At 46.7% G+C, this 22,907-nt stretch overlaps 1 protein-coding gene across 1 annotated transcript in view; it reads right to left on the minus strand.

Moving 5' to 3' along the window:
* Positions 1-1,161: 1,161 nt before the first annotated feature.
* The window catches only part of LOC118794521 (tether containing UBX domain for GLUT4-like), a 35,643-nt gene continuing 13,897 nt past the window's right edge, over positions 1,162-22,907 (minus strand). The window contains exons 6-11 of the mRNA XM_036552780.1: positions 22,539-22,601; positions 21,619-21,671; positions 8,555-8,606; positions 7,383-7,452; positions 4,232-4,428; positions 1,162-1,545 (exon numbers count right to left, since the gene is read on the minus strand). Of these exons, the coding sequence (XP_036408673.1) occupies positions 1,535-1,545; positions 4,232-4,428; positions 7,383-7,452; positions 8,555-8,606; positions 21,619-21,671; positions 22,539-22,601 (446 nt within the window). The 3' untranslated portion in view covers positions 1,162-1,534. The remainder of the gene's footprint in view (positions 1,546-4,231; positions 4,429-7,382; positions 7,453-8,554; positions 8,607-21,618; positions 21,672-22,538; positions 22,602-22,907) is intronic.

Consider the following 22,907-nt stretch of genomic DNA (forward strand, 5'->3'; position numbering starts at 1 on the left):
AACTTATAGGAGAGCTCATTCCAGCTTAAAGCACTACATAACAAGGCATACAAAGGCAAGAAGACAAGCGTTTCTGCTGACTTCATGCTTCATACTAGTTTTCTGAATTTGCTTCGGAGACACCCTTACGCATGGTGATTCACTGCAGTGGTGAGAGGCTGCAGACAGATGCCTCCACAAAGGCACTATAGCACCGTGGAATGGAAGCTGCATCCATTTGGATGTGAGTCTGGCTCCTGACACCATTTATAGGTCTCGGGGAGCTCAAAGGAAAGACGTGCTTCTAACATTAAAACCAAAGTGAGAAATAAGGGAGCGATATAGACTGAGACAGAAAGATTCAGAGGGAAAGAGAGGGAGAGAGACAGAGACAAAAAGATAGACAATATAGTGTCCGAGAGAGAGAAATAGAGAGATACATAAAGAGACAGAGGAAGAAAGAGAGACAGAGAGACAGAGAGAGATGCCAGTAGCCATCCCAGTCTCTACAGTTTGGTCAGCGGTATCTGGTGGTAATGCCAAAATGCCAGTTTCCACAGATTTTTGTTTTTTTTTTTCCCCAGAGGACCCAGACAGTGTTGTTTCTAATCCCAGCCTGGCAGTGGATTTCTGGCAGCTCTTTTCTGACCATGTTGCCAGGGGAGGAGTCTTTTTTTGTCATCACCGGCGACAGTCTGTACAGCCAGACTCATCGTCACTGCGGTGTCTGTCGCTGCCATGGCAGCGGTCGCCCCGGGCGTCACACGCGGGGGTGTGGACCGCCGGAGGGATCTGTCACTACATTACATTACATTACATTACATTACATTGTATTACATTACATTACATTTAGCAGGTGCTCTTATCCAGAGCCACTTCCAGAACAATAGAACAGAAGTGTATCCAGTCAAGGTGAATGAGCAACAGTGTCAGAACAGGCTAACAACACTCCCAGATCAATGTGTGTGAGCAGAGCACCATTCAAGCCCTACCACAAGTTAACTTGTGCAAGCCTGAAAGTGGACAGCCTAGAACCTAAGGGAAACCAAGTGCAGGCACCACCGTGCATCACAGTCACACAAACGCAGACACAAACCCGGTGTTAATAAAACCCTGTTTTATTCCGCAGCACGGCACACACCGAGAACCTCAGCAATGCGACATCACATAGCATCCCTTATTCGCCCGGCAGACACCCCCCCCCCACTCCAGACCAGCGTCCCTTACAATCGTACCCGTTACCCGTTTACGTGACTGAACTCTCACTCAAGCGAACGCAGGGGAACACAACACCTATGCCAGCCCAAGACTGGAACCCCCAGTTCTGATTGGCTGAAACAAACCCCTCCCTCTCTGGCTAAACTGAGTGTCTGAGAGCGTTCTGGTGCAAAATGGCTGCCGTGGTGGCTGACATAAGACACTCCCGTTCACTCGAGTGCCGTGCAACCACAGTTCACTCATTCATTTGTCCATTGATTTACTCCGTATCTCAGGTTTGAGGGTACGTCAAGGGGGCCACCTCAGTCAGTTTTCTCTGAATTAACAAGCTGCATTTTCACTTTTTGCCTGAAAAAAAAAGAGAAACAAAGACACACTGTGATCAGAATGAAAGGTTTAACAGAGACATGTGACAGGTGTACCAAGACATTACAAAGTGTCAATGACTCTTTACCAGTCAACTTCCTGCTGGAGTGTACCTCATACACATTGTGGCAATTCCATCACAGAATGTTCACATTCACACATACACGTGTACACACACACACATGCGCACACACACACACACACACACACATCATGGGAGATTGGAGTAAACGCAGAAGACGTGTGTAGTAATTGAAACAGCCTGGCAATGTATCCCTCATAAAGATGACATTAACGATATGGGGGATTTTAGCTGTTCCCATGCCCCATGAGACAGATGATGTCAACTCTTGATGGAGTCATGTCTGCCTTCCTGCGGGTGTCCCAGCAGGATGAGCTGCAACAGCATATCGTTTTTCTTTCTCGCTTCGTCTCTCAGTGAGTCCCATCTTCATCGTCATCGTCATCATCATCATCATCCTCAACCTGCATCTCTCTGTCCCCGACCACCTGTCTCTCTTCCCCTCTCTCTCTCCTTCCCTCTCTACCTCTCTATCTTTGTCAACCTCCCTCTGTCATAACCCTGTCTTCCTATGACTCTCTCTTCCCCTGACTGTCTCCCCCCCCCCCCCCCCACCTCTCTCTGCCCCCTCTTCTTTCCTTCATTACTACCCCCTCTCTGTCTGTCTCTCCCTTTCACCAACTTCACCTCTCTCAATTCTACTCATTTCAGTTCCAGTAACTTTATTGGTGTGGATCACCTGTCACTGTGTGTTGCCAGACCATGCAATATAGACAAATCAACAGCTGCATGCAGAGCGTCATAAATCACATTCATACTGCGCTCAAAACAAACTAACACAAAGCAATAACAGCAGCATTACAGAGACAGAATAAATCACAGCAGCCGGCATTGCAACACATAAATGATGGAATATAAATTTTAAAAACCCAACAGCCTTGCGTAGCCTTTCCCCTACATTCTCTCACCCATGCCCCCCCCCCCCCCCCCCCAAGGCTGGGGTATGGGTGACCATAAAACGGAGAAAATAATCTGCTTGTTTTTACAGCTTCCATATTACTTAGAACATCTGCCAGCTGAAAACACTGCTGTACATCACTTACCAAGACAGCAGCAACAGCAACAGCACGAGCAACAGCACGAGCAACAGCAACAGCACGAGCAACAGCAACAACACGAGCAATAGCAACACTATCAGCAACAGCAACAACAACAGCAACAGTAACAGCAAAGCAAAACCAACAGCAATAGTGACAGCAACAGCAACAACACAAGCAACAACAACAGTAACCGTAATAGTGACAGTAAAAAAACAGCAACAACACGAGCAACAGCAGCAACAACACGAGCAACAGCAACAACACGAGCAACAGCAACAACAAAGCAACAGCAACAACACGAGCAACAGCAACAACAGCAGCAGCAACAACACGAGCAACAGCAACAACAGCAGCAGCAACAACACAAGCAACAGCAACAGAAACAGCAACACCATCACCATCAAACTAAACTACATGGCATCACACGCACGTGAATTGTCAAAAAGTGGCAGGAGCCACTGTGTGTGGTGCCCACTCTCCAGTAGAGAAAGTCACAGGATCGCAACGGATTTCTGTACCGTGTTGTGTTGAAGCACATTAAATTCTACTTATCTTTTGATGACTCGGTGCACTGGAAGTTAAAAAAAAGTTTTTAAAGTACTTGTTTATTTCAAAAATATGTGCAGAAATCATGGGAAAAAATCAGTACATACTAGTATAAGTACATATTAGAAAAAATTTAAAGGGATTTAATTTTGTTTTATATTTTTGCTTCCAAAAATATGCTTTTAACCTATTTTACCTAATTTTTTTAACCTGTATGTTTCTCTGAGAGTCTTGTGCTATTGCATCTATGTCAGCACTTTGGTGCGGTCTAGCCCTGGTTTTATCTGAGCCCATTCTGAAATTTTAACAGTCAGTTTTGCATGATGCAAAAGATGGTCATTACTTCATTACATATTTTGGAGCCTGACCCTCTGTCAAGGTACATTATATGGTCTCTATTTTTAGCTGTGAGGAATTAACTTGGCCTTCATTTATGTGACCAGTATGTTTGTTAATCTGTATTCAAAGCACTCATTCTCACTTGTTATAGTTATAATTTGTAGGCTACTGGTGGAGTCCTCATGCTATCACTTGCAGACTAACTGTTATCACCTGTGCGGACGGCTGATTGCTGTTTTGTATTCGATGGACAAGTCTTCCACACTCATCATGTGTGTTAAAGGATTCGAAGCCTGAACATCAGGGATTCATCACTATCCCTGGCCCTGAAAATAAAATAACGCCTATAAAGACTACTGCTGCTTTTTTAATTGACCCATTTTTTCATTTACACTGATTACCCAATGAAGACAAATAAAATCCAGGGACTTGTGTGTGTATGTGTGTGTGTGTGTGTGTGTGTGTGTGTGTGTGTGTGTGTGTGTGTGTGTGTTAACGTGGCTAAAATATGCTCAAAGTCTCTAGATCCAGTGACTAAAGCATCAAGTTGGCAACACTAGATACAGTGCAGGGCCTCCGTGCCCACCGCGCGGTCCCCTGCAGAAAGGGGGGGGCCAATGGGGGGGGTGGGGAGGGAGGTGTAGATTAGGACGTACAGTACCTGGCATTTTCAGCCACTCGGGCACTTTGCTGGGATCAGTCCTAAGTGGATTTGGCGCTTGGCTGTTAGTTCGGAGCCCGGGCCGGCCGGCCGCTGTGCTCTGCTGATTGGCCGGCGCGTTTGAAGCCGCGGGGGGCGGAAAGGGCCCTTCCAAAATCGCCGAAGTGGAAGATGGGGTCGGCGACCCCGGCGTGCAGCTGAGAGAGGACGCGGAGCGCGAGAGGAGAACAATTAGGGCCGCGGGTGGACCGGGCTATTTCGGGAAGCTCATCCCACTGACCCCCCGACCCCGACCCCCTTCCTAACTCCCCCGGTCCACCCAAACCCCCCCCCACCCCACTACAAACCCCCCAGCCCCACACAGCAGAGTAATCCCTTTACATAATGGCCCCACAAAACTGTACAAAAGAGCTCAATTAGTTTGGGAAAGATTCTAAAATTAAAGCGCCACGGCAACTGGGGGGGTGGGGTGACGTCAATGAGGGGGAGGAGAGGGGTTGCCGGAACCAGGGGCCCGGAGGTTAGAGGAGACCTCTATTTTTAGGCCACATCAAAGGCAGCGATATGAAAACACGGCTGCACCAGACCCACAGCTCCCCCCCCCAACCCCACCATGCCCGTCAAGCTTAGGAGGAGGCTGCGAATCTAAAGGTCATACGCTCCGAAATCAGAAGCGGCGCCATGCGTGACAATATTCAGGCAGGAGTGACTAATGACCGAAATCCCCTTAAACAGGCTGGGGGACTAGGGGGGTGGGGGTGCAGGGGGCTGGTGGGGGCAGGGGGTGATGTTAGAAGCTGGTGTTACACATTGTTAAACCTGGAATGTTGAAGGAGGAAAAAAAGGAAGAAGGCGCACGCTCTATTTCTTCACTTTATCGATGACCCGGTGTCACCGACGTTTCGACACAAACGCCTTCGTCAGGGTGTGATGCAGGGTGTTCGGAATAAAGGAGGACAATAACAGAGCCTGCCTAAATTTTAGCTGCACACAGTTTAGTCGTATGATACTACTCATGTACAAATTCAACACCCCTCTTAACGGCGACCGTTGCATTGTTAAAATGACAAAGAGAAGACATTTGCTTACAGATTGCTCAAGCTCTGTGGAAGGAGAATATCAGTACACCTATATTTTTATCAATACATCTAACATTTTCCTAACACTGGGTAAATAATAGGTGTGTGTGTCTTCTGTTTGACGGAAAAATCGGGTCGGGAGCAGTAATTAGTGCAGCCTCTTCCTTTCCTTTACATTACATTAGCAGACACTCTTATCCAGAGCGGGCCGGAACAAGGAGGCGGGATGCAGCACAGTGGGATACCTGTGTCAGAGAGGAGAGAGGGAGGAAAACCAAGACGCAGGCAGCCCAGACCCCACAAACACACAGTGTGCCGCACGTAACATACAGTTTTTGTCTTCTTACAATGTTATCCATTTATACAGCCGGATATTTACCGAGGCAATTGAGGGTTAAGTACCTTGCCCAAAGATACAGCAGCAGTGTCCCCATGGGGAATTGAACCAGCAACCTTACGGTTATGGGTTCTGCTCCTTAACCGCTATGCTACACTGCTGCCTCCTCTTGTTAGGTCACCAGTCTGACATCTCCTGCTTTACTCACACTGTCAGTTCTGTCTCTTTCACAGCTTTCACCGGTTTTCTCTCCTGCGAGTTTAACTGCCATCATCTGTGCTCGTGTCACTGTAACGCAGCGACAGAAAGGGATGAGAGGGGATAAAAAGCGACTGTTTTCATGAGGTGCCAGAGTTTTTTCAGGCCCTCGTGGTTATATCCCCTCCCTCCTGCTTCTAATTACGGTCCCCAGAAGGCTCGGCGCGGCGAAATTCAGTCATCTTCAAGAGCCCCCAATAACAAAGTGGAAAACCCAGTCCACAGCGTCCTTTGTGTGGTCAGCTACAAAACGGTGTATTTGTTTTTTAGACTACAGACAGTCTTGAACTGCTTAACCACTATGCTTTCTGCTTTCAGAGTCAAAGACATTCAGTTCATTAACATTTTTAGAGCCAGTTTTTGGAAATCTTTGTCACACACACACACACACCCACACCCCCATCCTCTTTCCTTGTCCCTTCTGTTGGTGCACCTTCAGAAATTCTGTAGAAGGTTTCACAATAGGTTGGTGGTTAAAAGAACCACTTTAAAAGGCCCACATAAACCCAAAGGCAATATTCACAAAAATTTGGAATGAGCAACCCAACTCCTCCAGTCACTGGTTCCCAGAAGCATCCCTCACCAGTGGTCACCAAACACTCATGAGGGACGGTCAAGCTCGACCCTGCCAGCCAGACCTCTGAATCTAAGTGAAGAGGAATTACGAAAGGGAAGATGAGGGTATGCCCTACTCCCCAGAACTCCAAATCTCTTGGGGGGGAGCAGAACGCTAACCCCTTCACATGGACAGAGTTCACACCAGACAGCGGCAGACATGGGTCAGGGGTCGCGGGTCAGGCCTCTGTGATCGTCAGCGCTATTAGAGGTTTCCTGTGTTGTGAAATCCAGAAATATACACACTAATCCCTTCAGCTATGCCTTCAAAAGAAGACTGTGACCCCTTGCTCTCTTTGCTCTGGTCTCCTCACGGCATATGTCCCTCCCTCCAGTCACATCTCACATTTCGGAAATCACTTCAAAACAACTTGAGACGGCCGTGAATTTTCCAGAACCAGAGTGGCACCGAAACATAACAACCCCAACCCCAGAGTTTCAGAAATGGGCCCAGTCGGAGATGCTATCAGTGGCAGTAAGATCCGTGCTGTGCATTTAGGCTGTTGATCTTATGAGCAGAGGTGTGGCGGACATAGCAGGCCTGATCTGAGATCATCTGATAATCTCCAGACCTGCTGTGTAAACAGGATCGAGGCCTGGGAACACTTAACGGTGTGAGTATTAGCATCAGTGTGCAAAGACCTAGCCACACTCTCCACAGGACATGGTATCTATTTTGGGCTATCAGGCCTGGAAGCTAGTTTGTTTCTGGGCTTTTTAGTATAGGAACTGGCACCGGTACTACATGGGATGCTTGCCATGGCAAGGATTAGGGGTCAGGACATGGGACAGGACGTTTGTGGCTTGGGGGCTAGATGTAGGTATGGGGATTGGGGTGGAGTGGATGTAGGAAGGGACCTACCATGCCCTGGCCCTCTCTGCCTCCAGGACTGACACCCTTGATTCCAGCAGCTGCTTCTGCAGGTAACAGTCTGTACAGCAAATAGGAAAGGCAGAAAGCATTGGAACCCTTTGGTGATTGGTCGTGGATGTTAGCATGTAAATAAAGACAGCCCGTAAACAACAGCGCATAGTCGGTGGAGAGGAAGACAGTAAGCCCTGATCAGTCCTGTCCTCATCCCCAACCCTCCAAGAACCCTGATCATGATCTCACACTCATAGTGCATTTCCGTGGGATGACAGTTCAGTGTAATTTATCATGAAAAAATTAAATTTATAACCTATACTTAACAGGATGTGGGTTGGACACTACCGCTGTAACCTTCAGCAAGGCACCTATGCCTCCAGTAAATATTCAATGGTACGCACTGATCATATGTAAAAGTTTGTGAGTGATATAAGCTGCTTTATGTGCGCTCTCTGTCGAGATCTAGAGACAAGTTATAACTTCAACATTCAAGCCGACATTCAACGGCTCAAGTCAAGACCGTATAGCTGCTGCCTGTGTAGCAGGCATCCATTTGCTTTGTCTCAGTTCATTTAGCGTTATCACTGTTTCTTGCAGCCGATGTCTTGTTACAGGGTGACTCCTGCGGCTCATATGTGTAAATTTCATTCATGCAGCTGTGCATTCACAGTGGTGTCACAGGTTCAGTGCCCCGTCTGTGAGGGGAACCTGCGATCTTGCAGTCTACAAGCTTGTTTCTTCAATCACTACTTTGCAGGGCCAATGAGCTTTCAAAATCATTATTTCATATTCCGCTACATTCACCTGGAGAATGCCACCTGATGCAGGTGAGCGGAATATGGAGAGTGTACAACTGTCACTGTTCAGAGCTGAAGACACACTTGTTGCTTAATTAATTTTAAACCCACACAGACTCTCATGGTATTACAATGGTAAGTAAGTGGTAACTGGAAATTTGTGGTAAGTGGAATTAGAGCCTGGTCAGGAGAAACAGCAAAAGTTTCAAAGAAAAAAAAAGAAACCTGAAATGTTTCAACTTCTGAATTGATGCTCTTCAACTTGTAAGAAAACTGTGAAAGGCTGAAGTCAGCTAGACCGTATTTTTGGTTCTCTGGCAAGAAATGTAATGACACGAAAAAGGAGAAAAGGCGAGCTGATTTACAAACCTGTCTGGACATCAGAGCTGAAGTAAACCAGAGCCTTTGGAAACAGGTTTGCCTGGAAGGAGAAGAAAACAACACGGTTATTACGCCTGGCAGGGTGCTCGGCTTTCGCTTCAGGGCTGGGAGAAGGTTCTGCAGGTCTGCTGTCTGGGTTATTCATGGCCCCTGTCACAGGAGACTGCAACCCAATACAGACCAGGGATATTGCACAGGTTCAGCTGAGGTCTCGGTTCTCCACGAGTGGCCCAGGATATGCAGATGCACAGCAGTGATGATGATGATGATGATGGCGACAGCAACGCTAGTGATAATCATTATGGTGGTGAAGATGGTGACACAGTGATGATGGCTACGATGAAGATGATTATGCTGATAATGGCGATGACCACAAAGATGATGATGATGATAATGACAGCAATGGCAGTAATAATGGTGATGATGATGAAGATGGTGATGGAGTGATGACTACGGTGCTACGGTGAGGATGATTGTGCGGCCAAATGATGATGATGATGATGAGGATGCAGAATCTCTGAATGACACCTTCTTCCCTCTCAGAGCAGAGAGGCCTACTCTTATTTGGGATGGAAAACATACAACGCCCTTCATCAAAGGAAAAGGAGGAGGTCCGGTCTCAAAGCGTGTCTCTGCTCAAAACAAGGAGGTCCATTCCCAATCTGCTGAGAAGAACCACCCTCAGTACTCAGGCATTTGAACATGAAAGCAAAGCATTGGCTGGTTATTGGCCATCATTTCTGTAACTGACTAGTCTACCAAAGAAAACACAACCAACCTCACACTGAGAGAAAGTGCCAGAGAGACGGAAGCAAAGGGAAAAGAACCATTGAATTTGACTTATGGGGGCTTTTGTAGTGTTAGGGAAGTTGTCCAGGGCACCAGGTGTTATTCCTTTGAGGTCAGTGTGTGGCTTCCCCTGTGGTGTCATAGTGATTGCTGTGCAGGTGGTGCCAAAGAGGAGCACCCTGCTAAACCCCTCCCTGGCAGTCTGACTTTCGGGGGTTCATGGGGTTTCTCTCGATGGATCACCTGAATCTCTACCACCTAAAGCAAATTTTTATTTAAAAAAGGAAATAAAATAATGCATTTCTGCTTCTACCACCTAGCTTGTACCTTGTCTGGCTAACTATTGAAACTTGGTCATGTGGCACGTCTAATATTATGACTCTGTGTATGGTTTTTCGCTTGTGCTGTACTTGTACATCACTTGTAAGTCGCTTTGGATGAAACTCCCAAACAAATGTAAATGTAAATGTATTATAAGGATAGGGGGAAATGTTTGTGTCTGTATACATGTGTATGTTTGTGTGAGAGTTGGGGTGCTGCAGGGTGTCTGCTCTACCATCACCATCCCATCATTCTAGCCTGTGTTTTTGTTGCTCTTGACCCTGTAACTGGAACCAGTTACTACTGGGGCAGGACATCCTGGTACAATGCTGGGTGACACCCCACCTTCTGCAAAGGCAGGTGTGGCCAGAATGGGGAGGCTCTGTGCAGGATCATCAAGACCAACCTGGACTACCTGCAGGGTAAATCAGAGATCAGACTAGCCTGGTCCCAAGGTGAGCAGAGAAGACTGCTGACCGGCAGTGTCCCTGATTCGATCGTCACAACGGCTCGCTAATCACTGATGATGTGAAATGAGTCAGGATCTCCAAGCAGGTGCTGCTGCGAGCCCAAACAGAAGGAAATGCAAGGCGAACGTTCCGAGCTACCCGGAAATCCAAGCAATACACTCCCCCCCAACCTCCCCTCCCCCACTGTGTGTGACTGAGTGACTAAAGAGAAAAGGCCAGGTGTCCTCTGGCTCTGTGCCAACCCCTCCCCACCACACACCCCAGGTCCCACACTCCAATGTGCTCACCGGACTGTAACCCCTAACACAGGAAGCAAGCTCAGTGGAGTGTGGAGGCGGGCACCAGGGCGGGGACGTTCAGTGCTCTGAAACGGCTGTAGTCAAACCTGCTCCTGAGGAATGGTTAAAAAGAGAGACTGGAGCATGCAGACAGGCTTTCCTGCTTACCCTACTGAACGCAAACTACCAGCCTGGAAGTCGGGTAGTCTTACCACTGTAGCATGTGGCAAACAGGATAGTAGCAAGTTCTTCTCTGATCTCACCTCGCCAAATTTGGTGGCATAAATCAGCAATTCCCCAGACAGTAAGAGTAAGAAAAAAAAGAAATGAAGATTGAATGCAATAGTCAGACCCGACGTAGGGATATGCGCACAAAATGTAAGAAATATGTTTTCGTTTTCGGCCTCTGAAACCCACTGCTGTTTTCTATTTTCAGGTCTGGGAGAAGATGCTTCCAAAACCCTACAGCACTCGGCACAGCCATGCGTCGCTCTGATGGGATTAGATGCCCTGACTAATAAAGAAAAATGACAAAATATAGTTGTGGAGACAGACACAGCCTTTGATCATTATATTGCTAAGTAAATCTAACATCTTTAACCAAGTCTAACATAAATCACTGCCAAATTTTGGTAAAAACATAAGTAGTAATCTTAAGTATGTTGGATTTGTATGGGCGTGTGCTTATTGATTGCAAAAATGAAGTAACCCCATACAGAACTCACCAGGGTTATACTATGCTGTTTTTTTTAAGCATTTCCACTTTTGACTATTAATTGATGGGCTTTTGAAGTGAGATATTTAGGCTACCGTGCTGAACAAGGTGTAATGTACAAGAGGCATGTATGTATTGGGGTGGGGGGGGGTCACACACACATGATCCACATCAAACAGAAACCAAACCATTTTCTCACAGAAATGAGGTCACAATGTGGAAAAGGGAGTCGAGACGCAGGCCAGCAATGTAAAAACAAAGCCGGCGGAACTCCTCCGTTCTTCCACACGAGGACTACACCTTCTCTCATGTTTGGAAAGCAACCTGAGCCCGCTCACCCAAAGCTGTGCAAACAACAAAAATACAGTCGATACGAATACGCCAATGATTTCAAAAGAGGGGAACCCAGCGATGTAAAAACGATAGAGGTAGATCAAATAGGGTAAAATTCGATAGCTTTGCTCCTGTTACTCCACAAAAAGGGGGCTGAGGTCCTAAGAAAATAAATCTCGCCGAACTGTCCTCAGCCGTCTGCGTTTTCTACGGCCCGCGCTCGGGATCGGATTCCTGATAACATCTCCTGGAGAGGTTTCACAGAGGAGAGGCTCGGATGACGTCACGCTGCAGAAACCGCTGCCAGCTCTTCCTGCTCTGTTTTCTTCCACCGGCGGTGAGTTTGGACCCGGCATCAATGCGGCCGCGGTGGATGCTCTGACCGGGCGCCACTCACAGCCGACCGTAGCCTCCCTCTCTCCTGCTCCTGTTTACATACCTTGCATTAATCAGGGATGCGTCCCTGTCCAACAGCTAACTGTTAGAATGACTCATGCTTCCAGGATGATTCACGAGTGAACTGAGATAAAGGAAAAAAGCAGACTGTATTTATATAAACCACGCAACAGAATGGTTTTCTCCTGGCAAGTGGGAAAATCTAAACTCATACCTGAGCAAAAATGGCTTTGTATTCCAAAGAGACTTTCCACTCGTGCTCAGTGAATTTTACTGAAATTCCATGCTGTTTACTTGTCAGAGAAGTGACAAGTGTTTATTTAATGAGGCACCTTACAGTTAGACAGTCTGAGGGTTGCAGTGTAAAGCTGTGGTTTGGGAATTAAAACTAAACAGACGGTTTGACGGTTGCAGGTTCAAACATGGGCTGGGATACCACTGTTACACCCTCAGACAATGCAGTTTACACAAGCTGTATGTATTTGTGTAAAATGTATGTATGTATGTATGTATGTATAAAACCAAACCTACAGAAGTTACAGATAAATACTGTACTGCAAATTGTGGAGAGTCTGTGTAAAAATTTCTGTTCTGTCTAATCAAGCTTGTGCTAATGTGGAGCCAAAAGCAAGAACAAGAACAAAACAATTTTGTGCTAACCCCACTAAGCTTCATTCCTATACAAGAACAAACTGAAACGGATCTGAGGAAAAGAATAGCACTTAATGAGATCTGGAGACAAAGAGACAGAGAAGGCTGCATTCACAATGCGAGAGTGTCATCAATCATTCTAAAACGTTGGCTTGTAATTTATGCTTCGCTTTCATCTTTGGTTTATTCCTTGTCCCCAAGTCCACCCCCTGAGCCCCCCCCCCCCCCGCCCACACCCCCTACCCCACCCCAATCCCTCCTGAGCTGATTCCTGGTCTTTAGCGATGACTTTAATTAGCATCTAGTGCTTAGTAACCGCGACAATAAAGCGCAGGCCGAGAGGGACACTGAAAGGTTTAACGCTCATGTCACTACAGAGGGGATACAGAGCTGGCAGTGCCAAAGGCCACTTTCCCTGTGGCTGAATGAACTCTGGAAGATTTGATGGGAGACGCTGAGTCGAAACCCCCCTCCTGGATCAAAGCACTGGGGCGTGGCAGAAGCACTGGCCTCTTTAGATGGGGTTTGGGGGTGGGGGGGTTTAGATAAAGAAACACAGGAGATGAGGGGTTGGGGGGGGGGGGTGCAAATTGTGAATGAAGGGGCACATTGTTTTTGGAGGGGTCACGAGCACAAAATGACACAGCCGCCTGGCCTCGTACCAGGAAGCTGCATCACCTTTGATTGGACAGGGGAGCAGGGATGGCCAAAACAAGCAGTACTCAATAGTACTCATGTTCTTACGAATCTCCAGTCTAAATCCAGTCAACTGTACACACACACACACACGTACGGACACACCGGCGCTATTGTGCATCGGCGCCTGGGCAACAACATCAAAGCATCGCAGGGTGTGAAGCAGGGAGCCCTGAAAACACAGAGAAACAGCACACACAAAGCCCCTGACGAGTTCACAGCAAATTCGTTATGTGCAAGGGGAAGAGTGAAGGAGAGACTCAAAGAGGAGCGTTCATCAACAGAGCAGCCCCTCTCACTCATGCCACAGACACACAGACACAAACACACACACTAAGATGCAATTGTGTACACACACACATACACGCGCACAGACACACACTCACACCCACACACACACACACACACACACACACACACACTAAGGTGCAATTGTGTACACACACACACACACAAAGAACAAATATGTACACAGCAGAAGGCAGACGTTTTTCATCATCACAGTTTCGTCTTTTGTCGCTCTGTAACCTGCACTGCTTGTCAATCTGCTTGCCAACATCTTTGGACATCAAAAAAAGTCAGCAAATCCTGGGCCAGGGAGGGGCTGGGGGGGCGGGAATCTCTCCTCTGCTCAGTACTCGTTTTTTGAGACGCTATTGTAATACTAAACGAGCTCCACATAAAGCCGGGATGTGGACATGCGGTTCCCCCCCGGGAGGAAAAAGAGAAGCGAGGGCAGCAAAGCGCACACACACGTCCCTCCCCGGATTACAGGCTGAGCGTCTCTTTCTTGTCTAAGCGGCTGGGACGCAACATCAAAAATAATAACTTCATTAAGGTTTCCACTGCTGTCCTGCTCTTTGTGTTGCTTCTGGGGCTTAGACGGAGAATGCTGGAAACCCCCCAGCCCCCTCAACCCCCAATCCCCCCCCCCACCAAAAACCGCGCAGGGAAGATTAATGTTGTTCATGTTCAGAAAACATGTTGTGTGATTAAGTGGGACCCACTTCAAGCAGAGTGGATTTAGAAAAACACACAGCTTTAAAAACAATACGCCTCTTAGTCAGTTAGCTGGCAAAATGAAAGGAGTCACTGTTCTGAGGTCAGCGCAGCTCGAGCTAAGTAATTCTCTGAGTGAAAACTAGTCCTTCACACTGCCTTTACACTGGGTCACCTGTCTGTCGAAAGTTTCTCACTGCATCTGGTTTGTTTCCCTAAACTACCACGGCAACGCCAGATAGATCACTGATTTGTGAAGATCTTGCAATGATGGTCAGGTTGTTTAGTGTTAACAATGTCAGTTTACTGTGTGAATGGGGCTGTTGTACTTTAAGTATTAAGTATTTTAAGTATTTTTATTTGGCTCACATTTTACAAAGTCCTAAAAGTTAAGGGTGAACAGAGGTGTCAGTACACAATTTGGAGAAAAAGTGGTCAGTGGTGCCCTGATACTAGATTGTTGACTGTTGAGAATGTGTTCTATCTTTATGAAGGCAGTCTTTCAACAATGAGCTTTCTCATCATATTGATCCTACACTCATAACTCTGAGTGTGTGTCTGCATCTCTGCAATCAGATTCTCCAGCTCTTCTGCCAATCAATTTTCTATTTTTGTGCACAAAACAGGAAGCTTTGCACCTAAAAGGAGGGTCTCAGGACAGGTGAAACCCAGGAGAACGTGTTTGATCAGATGCACAAAGCATGTGTAAATAAACATGGTGAGAAAGGGGAGGTACAGGTCCTGTTTCAGGCTGCCCAGTGAGCAGTCTGTGTAGTGTGTGACTCATACGCTGCTGTTTATACCGGTGTTGTGTGCTTTATTCTTATTACCCTCCGGTATTACGCGGCAGCGGTCACCTATCCCTCCTCACCTGCAGGTCAGTGTGTGGTCTCCATGGAGTCACGATCGCCCGGGTGACCCGATAGGGTCAGCAGCGGCCCGGCAGCGTGCCCACCTCGCCCAGCTGGGAGGCTCTCCCCCAAGCCTTGCGCCAGCCAAGCCGCTGTCCTTTGGTACTGAAGCCACATGTGTAAGCGTGTTTATTTTGCCTGCCCTTTATAAACTGCAGGAATCGTATGAATTAAACCACAGCCTCGGCTTTTAGCGTGCTGTTTTCCCCACACCCATTGCTTACCTTACCCTGCCCTCCACAAAGTCCAGCTCTGAAAAAACAACAAAAGCACAGCGGGTACACACACACACACAAACACAAACACAAACGCACACGCACACGCACACGCACACACACAAACACACGCACACGCACGCGCACGCACACGCGCACACGCACACACACACAAACACACACACACACACACACACACACAAACACGCACATGCACACGCACACGCACACGTACACACACACACCACTGACAGTTCTGATTTCATCAAGAGAAGAGGGAAAGTTCTGAGAGCATTTTGACAATACCGTTTAATCTCTACTTCATCTCACTCTGACCTGGTGCAGAGCAGACAGCCAGAGTCTAAAGGACTCACAGGATGGAGAAAGAACAGAACCACAGAGAGAAGACAGAAAGAGAAGGGGGGGGGGTAAAACATAAAAGAGGAGAGCGATCTGGGAAAGAGACAAATAAAGACAGAGAGGGAGGGAGACAAAAGAATACAGAGAAAGAGAAAGAGAGAGGGGAAAGGAACGAGAGTGAGAAAGAGAGAGGCCAGAAAGTTAAAATATTCTGGGAGAGAGAGAGAGAGAGAGACAGAGAGAGAATTTGATAAGCACACGGCAGAGCCCTTGGAATGGATTACACTGCTGAACAAATAAACAGCCACTTTGCAGGATGTCTTAGTGAAGGAAGTGGTGGAAAAGAGGAAACGTCTCATTTCTGGGGGATTATGGGTCAGCTAGGAGGCCGCAGGACATCTGAGCCTGTCTGGGTTTTTCTCAGTACAGCAGGACTATGTGTCCTTATCTCTCTCTCACTCTCTCTCTCTTTCTCTCTCTCTCTCTCTCTCTCTCTCTCTCTGTCTCTCTCTGTCTCTCTCTCTGTCTCTCTCTCTGTCTCTCTCTGTCTCTCTCTGTCTCTCTCTCTCTGTCTCGATCTCTGTCTCTCTCTCTCTCTCTCTGTCTCTCTCTGTCTCTCTCTGTCTCTCTCTCTCTCTGTCTCGATCTCTCTCTCTCTCTCTGTCTCTCTCTGTCTCTCTCTGTCTCTCTCTGTCTCTCTCTGTCTCTCCCTCTCTCTGTCTCGATCTCTGTCTCTCTCTCTCTCGCTCTGTCTCGATCTCTATCCCTCTCTCTGTCTCAATCTCTGTCTCTCTCTCTCTCTCTCTCTCTCTCTCTGTCTCGATCTCTGTCTCTCTCTCTCTCTCTCTCTGTCTCTGCAGAATTAGGTAAAAGGGAACTGAATCATTGCCTTAGCAAAGGCAAATTTCAGATTCCCCCAAAATTACACATACAAAGGGGATACTGGGATTTATATAAAAAATTTAAGGGAGTTTATATTAATGATATACAGACCATTTGGCAAACCAAATTTGGAGCACTGTGTCCCCAAAGCACCACACTATGAAGCTATAGAAGCTATTGAAAAAGTACAAGGTTAGTGATTCTGGTCCTGGGTATGAATTTATAAAGTATGAAGTGAGGATAACAATGTCTATGGTGTCAGCAAATGACCAGGGAGTTGGGGGGAGCAGGTAGTAAAGCAGATTACAGACACTACTTCAAGATCAGTTCTGGCAGCAGAACACGAAGACTTTACATATCATTTAGCAGAGGCTCTTATCCACAGTGACTTACATAGGTTACAATTTTTACATGTTATCCATTTATGCAGCTGATTTACTGATTTATATTTACTGAGGCAATTCTGGGTTATGTACCTTGCCCGAGGGTACAGCAGCAGTGTCCCAGCAGGCACTTACCATTACACTACACTGCTGCCCTGCTGACATCAAGGGAAATTACTCGCAGGTGACTTTCACACTGATACTAGGAAGTATTTTTAACACAGTGAGTGTTTTGTGCATGAAAGCCCTAGTGTAGCTTCCTTAGCCCCCTGCCACCTTTCCTAACTGTTCTAACCTAAGTCTCCTCGCTGGTACAGATGGCCTGATATCAAGGAACGCCTGGCTATACCGTGGAAAGCATGCTGAGGGAAATAAAAACAGCTCTTCCACAGCCAAGGCCTGTGCTGGGAGAAAGGGCTCGTTTCTCCGTCTCACATCAACGACGTTCGGCCAGCGGAGGAGAAGCAGCCAGCGATGCAGCTAAACGAAACTAAGCAACGCTAAGCAGAAGAGAAGCGGGGGGAAAGAGGTGCGAGGAAGGGGCAGCAGGCTGGAGGAGAGGCGGCGTGCCGCAGACAGGAAGATAAAAGGTGCTGCATTTGGAAAGGCACATACACTCTGCTGTGAGTGTCTGCGTGTATATATGTGTGGGTGTGTGTGTGTCTGTATGCCTGCCGGGTCTCTGTGTATATATCTGTGCATGTGTGTGTATGGAATGGTGGGCAAGAATGTCTGAGCTGGTTTCTGTGAATGTGTTTGTGTGAATGTGCGGACATAATCCTGTGTGTGTGTGTGTGTGTGCGCGTGTACATATGTGTGTGTGTACATACGCGTGTGCATGTGTTTGGCAAAGTATTTAACCCACAATTGCCTCAGTAAATATCCAGCTGTATAAATGGATAACATTGTAAAGAACTGTAACCTATGTAAGTCGCTTTGGATAAAAGCGTCTGCTAAATGAATAAATGTAAATGTAATGTGTTTGCGTGAGCGTGTGAACAATGTACCTGTATGTGTGTGTGTGTGTGTGTGTGTGTGTGTGTGCATGCGTGCATGTGTGTGTACATATGTGTGTGTGTACATATGTGTGAGGGTGTACATCTGTGTGCGCATATGTTGGTGGGGTGGGGGTGGGGGTGGGGGAGGGGGTTGGGCAGTGGAGACAACTGGATGGGGCAGATAAGGGTAAATATAGGAGACAAGGCCGAGCCTCTGATGTCCATTACACACATCTGTGAACATCTACAGGGTCTTGTTCCCCTCTCCTACATCAGAGGCATTGCAGCGCAAGGCCAGGCCCATGGAAAGCACAAAGGGCCCGTCATTAGATAAACAACTTCTATTCCTGGCAGGGAGGGATCAAAGGGGCCTGTATTAAGCCCATGTGCCCATTTCACCCGGGCAAAATCAAAGACAGATGAGGCCACTGGAGAGGGGAACGAGCACTCCCCCATCCCGTCAAAGGCCCCCGAAGGAGAAGGGGGGGTGGGGTGGGGGGGCATGGCCCTGGCAAATTGTAACTATTGCACAAACTGAGCAACCGGAATACATCCAGTGACTGTGTGATACACGGGAGTGAAAGTACTTGACTTCCCTCAGTTCCCTAGGCTGTATAGTTTCAGGTTAGTGCAAGTTAACTTGTAGTAGTGCTTGAATGGTGCTGTGCTCGCACTTGCTGGTCTGGGAGTGTTGTTAGCCTGTTAGCCTAGCACCGCTCAACTTGAATGGATACACTCCTGTTCTCTTGCGCTGGAAGTCGGTCTGGATAAGAGCATCTGCTAAATGAAAGCAATGTAGTGTAATGTAATGTACATTTGGAGCAGAAATTGAGAGACGCATATAAATGTGGTGAGTATAGTTATTTTAAACGCATGCATACGCAGGAAAAGAGCCTGGCACTTGTGGCTAGGCCGTGACAGGGACGTAAAATTGATATAGGGCTTTGTGCTTTGATTCCCCTCTGTTGAGCCATCCCATGTCAGGTTTGGTCTGTCATTTAGGTGCCACAGATCTCTATGCTCATTGGCTCACATCAGTGTCGGCTTTCAGTCCCGAATCACCTCTGCCCTACAGGTGCTAACGAGACTCAGAAACTGCAACGTGTCTGTAACCTAAAACGAGGCATCCGTTACAGAATTCCACCAGACATATCCTAGCTTTCGTAATGGCATCATGACGCAGGTTCATCCTCTCCTATTGGGCTTGAACAGATAAATCCAAAGGAAACCAGTGGAGCAAAGGCATATATCGATGTATCTTCTAGTATTTCAGGTAAAATATTTAAGACTGAACTTTTGCTACACAATATTTGTTATTTGTGGGCATGTGTGCGGATTTGTGTGGGTATTTGTTAGCGTGTGTTTGTGTGTGTGTGTGTATGCGAGTATTTGTGAACAGGATGGTCAAAGGTACCCTCGTACCTTGTAGGTTGGCTAAGACCAGCAGAACAGGAAGGAGGGTGAAGACCACTCTCCCCTTTTTGCAGGTCCCTATTGAGAAATTCACTCAAACTCACAGTAGCCCATGGAGGTATTCACTCAGACTCACAGAGACCCATGGAGAATTTGATTCTACCTCACATTGGAACCTTGGAGATATTCACTCAAACTCACAGTGGCTGATGGAGAAATTCAAACAGTCTTCAATGGAAAGACAGAAAGAAAAAAACCCAACTGTTTCCTCAAGGGAGCCATTCTCAGCTGTAATCAAACAATTATCCTGGAATAATCAAACAGCCTCTGGACCAGACCACCCAGAGAGAAGTGAAACACAGAGGGTCCATTCGGCAGGCCAGCCATCACAACCTGCCCATCAAGGAACAAAGCGTGCTTTTCGTCTGGAGACGTCTGGAGTGTGTATGTGTGTGTGTGTGTGTGTGTGTGTGTGTGTGTGTGTGAGTGAGTGTGTGCATGTGTGGGTGGATGCGCGTGTGTGTGTGGGAGAGAGAGAGTTTTACACATCAGATCAAACTGACCATCTGTGTATATCCCTGTCCCCTTTCCCACATCTGAATGCAAAATATGCTTGTACACACAGATGTACACACACACACACACACACACATACACGCACACACCCACATACACAGTACTCAGTCAGACAGTGAATGATTTCATTTGTGAGGAAAACATCACCAAAAAACCCTGCTTGATGGTAACTACTTGTTTCCCACTGATTACAGCTAAAGTTGAAAAAGAGTGCTTATCAGCTCCTCAAATGCTGGGAAAGAGCTCCAGGAAAGACAGGTTGATGAGCCTGGTAAGTCGGCCCCTCTTTTGAACTGGGCCATTTTGCTTCTGTGTGGACTCCAGCCTGTTCCGTGAAGCCCACAACACAGGGAGAGCTTAGAGGAGTACGAGCTGTCATCACAGATTTGGGAACACACTGTTCTTAAAGCTGTCTGTGTATGTGCCTGTGTGCGCATGCGCGCGTGTGTTTGTGTGTGCGTGCGCATTTGTGTGAAAAACAGAGTGTGGTATAATGTTCTGTTTTATGTCTTATATTCTATTGTGCTGGAGGTTGCTCTGAATAAGAGTGCCTGCTAAATGAACGTAATGTACTGTATCCGGAGTCGGAAGAAGCAGATGTGTAAGTCAGGGAATAGGGAATATTAAGATATTGAACTGTAGCGTAGAAAATACAGAGTAAACTTTGTGTTTAGCTAATGGCTGTAGAAATGAATCATTTACTTTTAAATTCTGAGCTGGGTGCGGGGTGGGGAAGGGAGTGGGGGGGGGAGGGGAGGGAGGGAGGGGGAGAGACCGGCCCCACCCTATTTTAATCCAGTATAATTGAGGCTCTATGAATCATCTTTAGGGAGTGGAAAATCCAGCTGATCAAAGACACCACGGATGCTCTCTGCTGCGATTTCCAGTGATTTTCTGTTATTAATAAAACATCTTACAGGCCTTTGAAGAGCACCGCAGGCTGTCCTTCATCGGCATTATGTCTGGCCTCAGATAATGCCGTCTTTCCAGAGGGAGACGAGTCTTATTATGTAATACGGGAAAACTCTGGTTGTTGTTGTTGATGTTGACCGGGTTTGCTAACTGGACAGCTCCAGACTGACATCAGTGTGTCGTTGTCATCCCAAGTAAACATAGTGAACATTTTTTGGGGGGAATTGGAGAGCAGCCAGTGGAGATGTACTTTGTGGGTGGGGCCATGGGATAAGAAAATAAGAACATGTGACGTTTTTATGAAGAGAAAGCTCCATTTAACCCATTTCGGCTCCTCATTTTGCCTGTAGTTTAGAATTTACGGTGTACCGTGTTTCAGGCCTAGACCTGAAGACTGTAAGGTTCTGCTTTCTGAGAGGCCATTGAAAGTGTTAGTAACTGTGTTTGGAAAAAAAAACCTGCTGGTAATAGGCTGGAATGTACTTTTAACCAATTTCCGCACACGTCTTCTTATTTTTCTATTTAAACCCGAGTGGAAATGGTTTTATTTTCCACTTTATTAAGTCCTTTAACAAAATTAATTCAGTAATCGCTCCTCACTGAGAACAATACGAAAAAGATGGTACCTTTCTATCTAAAAGTCTAAACACCATCTATCTGTGAATACAGCTTCATGTAAATGGCCCACAATGGCGCACTCTACCCACAATGCACGTCAACTGGACACACCCGCTCATGCGGACGCAGCCCTTACCTGGAACAGAGTGGCAGTGGGGTCGTCCAGATTGTGTCTTGGAGGAGCTGTGACTGCAGTGAAGGGGGGGTGGGGGGAGGAAAAAAAAAGATCAATGACAGAAGTTAACACTCCGACGCGGAATAAAATTATTCGGTTAACTGGTCTAGAAAATGAGACGCGAGGGAGGCGACTTTTAAAAAGCGCTCTTCCTCCTCCTCCTCCCGCTTCTCTCGGAAAACGCTTTTCAGGAGGGTTTGGGAAGGACGTCTCCCTTTGATCGCTCGCCACGGGCAGAACAGACGCATTAAAAATATCTACGTGGAAAACAAAAGTGGCCGCAGCAAAGCCGGTCTTTTTAATTTCCGAAACCCCAATGTGAGATGTCTAATTAAAAAAATGGAGGAGGCGGGGTTACCAAATCCCTTAAAATGACACTTACTGTGAGAGGTTGAATGTGTCTTTTATTCTGTTTTTCTTGTTTTTATCTATTTGTTTTGAGCTATTCGCTCCCCTCTGGTTTATCCTAAGCCTCACTGAGACATGTATGTATGTATCCAGTCATTTTTGGCTTAAAGGTGTACTAATACCCAAACAACTTTGAATGGAGTAAGGATCTTCAACTACCAAACATTTTCATTATTGTTCTTTTTTTAATCCTCACAATTAACAGTACTGCTTTCAGCATATGCCTAGATGAAACTGTATGAATGTTTTTATTTATGTATGAAGTAAAGTAAGCTGAAATGAGATGTCTTGTGTGTGTGTGTGTGAGTGTGTGTTTGTTTGAGAATGTGTGTGCACGTGTGTATGTGTGTGCTTGCGTGCACACATGTGTGTGTGTGTGTGTGTGTGTGTGTGTGTGCACGTGTGTATGTGTGTGCATGTGTGCACGCATGTATGTGTGTGTGTGTGTGTGCTTCTATGAGGACTGCACTCACACAGGTTGAAACACTGCTGGGGATTTGCCAGGTGACTTCTCACAAAGTGCCTCAAAGTGTCAACTGCAAACACAGGAAAACAAAGATCTTGGCAACCCACAACTACAAGCACATTACAGCCAATCCTGTACCGAGGGAACATAAAACAACCTCAGCCTCTGACAGCCTAACCTACACCAACAGCGCCAACTATTGGAACATTAAATAGCAATGGACACCCAAACATTTTGCACGCTTACCTTTTTACAATACAGGGATGCATACTTACAGGAGTATGTCAAATTAAATAGTTTGCTCAAGAGTTCAAAGCAGTTCCTGGGATATGAACCTACACACTTCTGATACCAAGTCCAGAATTTGTACTTATCA

This window comes from Megalops cyprinoides, chromosome 19, assembly GCF_013368585.1.
Source record: "Megalops cyprinoides isolate fMegCyp1 chromosome 19, fMegCyp1.pri, whole genome shotgun sequence".
NCBI lineage: Eukaryota > Metazoa > Chordata > Actinopteri > Elopiformes > Megalopidae > Megalops > Megalops cyprinoides.